The sequence below is a fragment of the Prosopis cineraria genome, unplaced genomic scaffold, assembly GCF_029017545.1.
Source record: "Prosopis cineraria cultivar Desert tree isolate PC_DT_omini unplaced genomic scaffold, ASM2901754v1 PC12, whole genome shotgun sequence".
Lineage (NCBI taxonomy): Eukaryota > Viridiplantae > Streptophyta > Magnoliopsida > Fabales > Fabaceae > Prosopis > Prosopis cineraria.
This window is the reverse complement of record NW_026555343.1, coordinates 35,030,215-35,034,376: the sequence shown is the minus strand read 5'-3', so window position 1 is coordinate 35,034,376 and position 4,162 is coordinate 35,030,215. Positions and strand designations below refer to the sequence as shown.

The following is a 4,162-nucleotide window of genomic DNA, read 5'->3' as shown; positions in this document are numbered from 1 at the left end:
CGTGGATGTCTATGCGTGTGCCATGTCAATCTGTTATTTCAGGGTAAAATTATATCATTTTTGAAAACGTTGAGTGATATTTTTAAAATGTAAGGATATTAACCGCACTTTTTTGTCAACATTCAAGCAGGCTTGTGCTTCAATCCAATTTTTTTTTTCAATATGTGATAGTTTTGAATTTATAATTTATTCATATATATATATATAATTATTTTTTAAATATTTTTAAAAAAATTATAATTTTAAATTTATAATTGATTTTAATACGTAGAAGGGGTGTTTAAATATTTTTTTAAAAGTCATGAATTTAAATTAAATCTATAATTAATTTCAATGAATAATAACAATGTTTGAATATATTTTTAATTTTTCACAGAACCATAACTGTGAAATTTAAAGTTGATTAATTTTGTCACCCAAAATGCTATATGGACGAGGCCCCAAGCTGTGACTTTTTATGTTTAATTTGCTTGTGACCTGGGAGTGTAGTGGGTTTTTTGTTTTCTGAGTGAGTGATAACCGTCGAAATGGATTTGGATGCCGACAAAATTTAAATTATTAAAATAATTTAAGTATTATTATATATTATATTTACTAAAATAAAAATAAATAAAAATTATGAAATAATTTTAATAAATTTTTTTAATATAATTTAAATAATTTAATTTAATATTAAAATTTTTATAAATAATATATATTAACTATTTAAATTTATTATTAATTGATCAAATTTATATTAATATATAAAATATATTGAGTAATCAATATCTATTAGTTATAAAAATTTTAACATTAAATTAAATGTTTTAAATTAAATTTAAATTATATTAAAAATAAAAAATTTATTAAAACTATTTTATAATTTTTATTTTAATTAATATAAAGAATAAAAATATATAATAATTTTTTAAATCTGAACCATCCAAATCAAAATCTGGATGGTTCAGATTTTATTACAGTATTCATCGTCGCGATGGGCATCCAAACCGGACTCGATAGCAGTCACAGCGGTCGCTGTGATTGAACTTCTCCTAAACCCTAACCTTCTGAAAACTCAATCGTCCGCCATGGCTCTACTTCTCCAACTCAGAACGAGAACCAAAATGAATGCCTTCACAAGCCCTTCTATCTTCCATTACTTCTCTACCTTCAATTCCAACGACGATGATCCCGATTCTACCACTGCTTCCTCCGACGATCCTCCTTCTACAAACACTGATTCTCCCTTCTCTTCCTATTTCAGCGATGTCAAGAGGGCCCTGAAAGAGGGCAGTTCCTCTTCCTCGTTCACTTCGAGAAATCCCTCAAATTCATCTTCTGCTGCTTCCGGTTTCACTGCACCGAGGCCGTATAGAGCTGCATCGCTTGATGAAATCCGGAAGAACCTGTCCGAGTTCCGGCGTCGTCACCCGAGCTCAGATTCGACGCCTCCGTCTTCACCTCTCTCGAATCAAATCTCATTGCAGGAGATCTATAGGAGAAACATGGCTGGAAAACCGGGTGAATCGACGCCAAATGCTGATTTGAAGCCTCGTAAAATTGGAGGAAGACTTTCTTTCGATGCGATTCGTGAAAGCGTGCGGAATAGAGTGCAGAATGCTGCGCTCTCTGGAGGTGACATGAAAGACGGGGAGCTATCGTCGTTATCGGCATTTTCCCAGAGTTTAAGAAAGGAGCCTTCAGACTCCACTGGTTCTCGGACATCGTCGACGTTATTTGGGGGGACTGGTGAATTGCCAGCGTCGGTTTTCGGCAAGGAGTTGAGGGAGAAAGAGAGAAGGGAGGGATCCGATGAAATGAAGATGGAGTTTCTGAAGACATACAACTATGAGGAATTAGGAGAGAAATTGAGAAAATTGAGGCCGAAGCCAAAAGGAGGGGACTGGTTTTCTTTGAGGGAGTTGAATGATAGGTTGGTGAAATTGAGGGAAATGGAAGAGGAGGAGAATAAGCAATCACCCAGATCTTTTAATAAGGAACTTAGAGACATCATGATTCAAATGAAGGTTAATGAGAGCCAGGAAAAGAAAAGTATATGTAAGCACTAGTTTATTATGGTTGTTAATATGTCAGGTGCCTCTTTTCTTATTGTGATGTAGAGGGTTTTCTAAGCATATTCATTCATACGTGACAGTTTTATTCCAAAGTGAACTAACGATATGAATTCTCCAGTCCAGAGACTTGATATCTTGGGTGAGCTGGGCCGGACTCCAAGCTTCATGCTGCAACCTCCTAAAGAGAATCTTGTTGAGATGGTTAGTATTTTCTAAAGCAGACTACATTTTTATCACCTTAACTTGTCATGTGATTCAGCACTGTTCTGAGTTTTGGACAATAAAGTGAATACAAATTGTTATTCTTGTTTGTGTACTTAATTGCTGTTGACCACAATATAAACAGTTGTGATAATTTGATGCCTGATGTGGTTGCTTTATGTTTAATGCAGTACTTCCATCCAGATAACATGTCTTCAGCTGAAAAGTTGAAAATTGAGCTTGCAAGAGTGAGGGAGGAGTTTAAAATGTCCGAGTCAGATTGTGGATCATCTCGTGTTCAAGGTAAAGGGTATATCTTTGTTAATTAATTACCATTTTGGTTGACTAGGCTAAATAGATCCTGGTTAAAGATGAAGTGTTATTTTCAATCATTCAGTTTAATAAAACTAATACTTTTCCCCTGATTCCTTTGCAGTTGCACAACTCACAATTAAGATTAAGCATCTGTCATCAGTTCTACACAAGAAGGTATATCTTGCACAACTGACAACCAAGATTAAGCATCTTATCAGTTTTATATATCTAACGGCATTTGAGTTTAATTCTTGATTCATTTCCTTATATGACATTTTAGGATAAACATTCTCGTAAAGGCTTGGTAGCTATGGTTGAGAAGAGGAAAAGTTTACTGAAATACCTCAGAAGAACTGACTGGGATTCCTACTGTTTGGTGATTTCCAAGCTAGGTTTGCGTGATAATCCCAATACGAAGTACTGAAGAAATGGCATTTTCGTTTAGGTTAGTATGAGAATGGGAATAGTATCAGTCAGCCCCACAGCCTGTTTGAAATTTTGTGGGAGAGATGAATCACATGTTGGCTTTTTAATCCTATGGGAAACTTTTTGCTTAGTTATATTCTTTGGATAGATGTGCAGTTTTAAGGCCCTTAGTTTTTCATTTACAGACATGTTTGTGAATTGTTGATCAGATGAGTCATGAGATAGCCTTCAAAATTGGGCGGGCATGTTAGTTTTTCATTGACAGACATGTTAGTTTTTTTGCAACTTTTTTTTTTTTAAAATAATATTATGCCCAGTTTACCCTTTCCCTTTCCCTCACTGTTTTTTTTTTTTTTTAAATACTTGACTTAAATATTACGAAAGGAATGCAATGTTTTGTTCATAAAAAAGAAAAACTTGTATTGAATTCCGCGACATAAACAGGGCTCAGTTGCTAGTGCGATTACGTTTCTTTTCCTAGAACTAAAATAAAATCTTATCTTAAAATAAAATAATATCAATTTATCTCCTCATAAAATGGTATTTTTTGTCAATTTGGTGTCTCAAAATTTTAATTTTGTACTTTGCACATGAGAATGCTTTATTAAGAATTAAATTAAATTAAATTACTTGAATCAAAATCAGTGGCAGGCCATCTTTATTGAGCCTAATTGGCCTCCAATTCCCATTATTAACTTCATCCTGAATTAAATAAACAAGTGTTTTTATACAAATAATAGCAAGATTTTTTATTCAAGTACTAATTAGATGAGACAGGAGCGCCTTACCGTATGCCCCGGAAAGGATAGAGTTCCTGAGTTTTAGACCTTACAGCGGAGAATCTGCATGGTCAGAGTGGATAAGTAGAGTGCCATATTTGATCAATGCTTTCACCAAGTAAATCCCATCCCAGTCCATCATTGGCCTTCTCAAAATCAAAATTGATTGTCATAAAACTTTTTTTACCTTTTAAATTCCTCATAGAATGAATCACTCTATGTGCCACAACAATTTTAGCAGAGCAAAGTCTACCTGCAATGAAACTACTCTGATTTAGAGTGATTACTTGAGGGAGAAATCTTGAAATCCTGAAATCTTTTAATCTTGTTTGCCAACATTTTTGTTATATCTTTATAGATAGCATTACAAAGGCTGATCAGACGAAA

General features: G+C 33.8%; 1 protein-coding gene across 1 annotated transcript; it reads left to right on the top strand.

Annotated features, from left to right (window-relative positions):
• Window positions 1-974: 974 nt before the first annotated feature.
• On the top strand, window positions 975-3,323 carry LOC129288156 (uncharacterized). The gene is made up of 5 exons (XM_054924577.1): window positions 975-2,037; window positions 2,173-2,255; window positions 2,447-2,558; window positions 2,692-2,744; window positions 2,851-3,323. Exons 1-5 carry the CDS (start codon window positions 1,068-1,070, stop codon window positions 2,992-2,994), a joined length of 1,362 nt encoding a protein of 453 aa, XP_054780552.1. The 5' UTR covers window positions 975-1,067; the 3' UTR covers window positions 2,995-3,323.
• The last annotated feature ends 839 nt before the right edge of the window (window positions 3,324-4,162 follow it).

Bases quoted from the DNA above. Each gene is read 5' to 3' on its own strand.
- LOC129288156 (XM_054924577.1), top strand. From the start codon at position 1,068: ATGGCTCTACTTCTCCAACTCAGAACGAGAACCAAAATGAATGCCTTC. The intron at 2,038-2,172 runs GTAAGCACTAGT...TGAATTCTCCAG, and splicing joins CCAGGAAAAGAAAAGTATAT to TCCAGAGACTTGATATCTTG. The intron at 2,559-2,691 runs GTAAAGGGTATA...ATTCCTTTGCAG, and splicing joins TGGATCATCTCGTGTTCAAG to TTGCACAACTCACAATTAAG.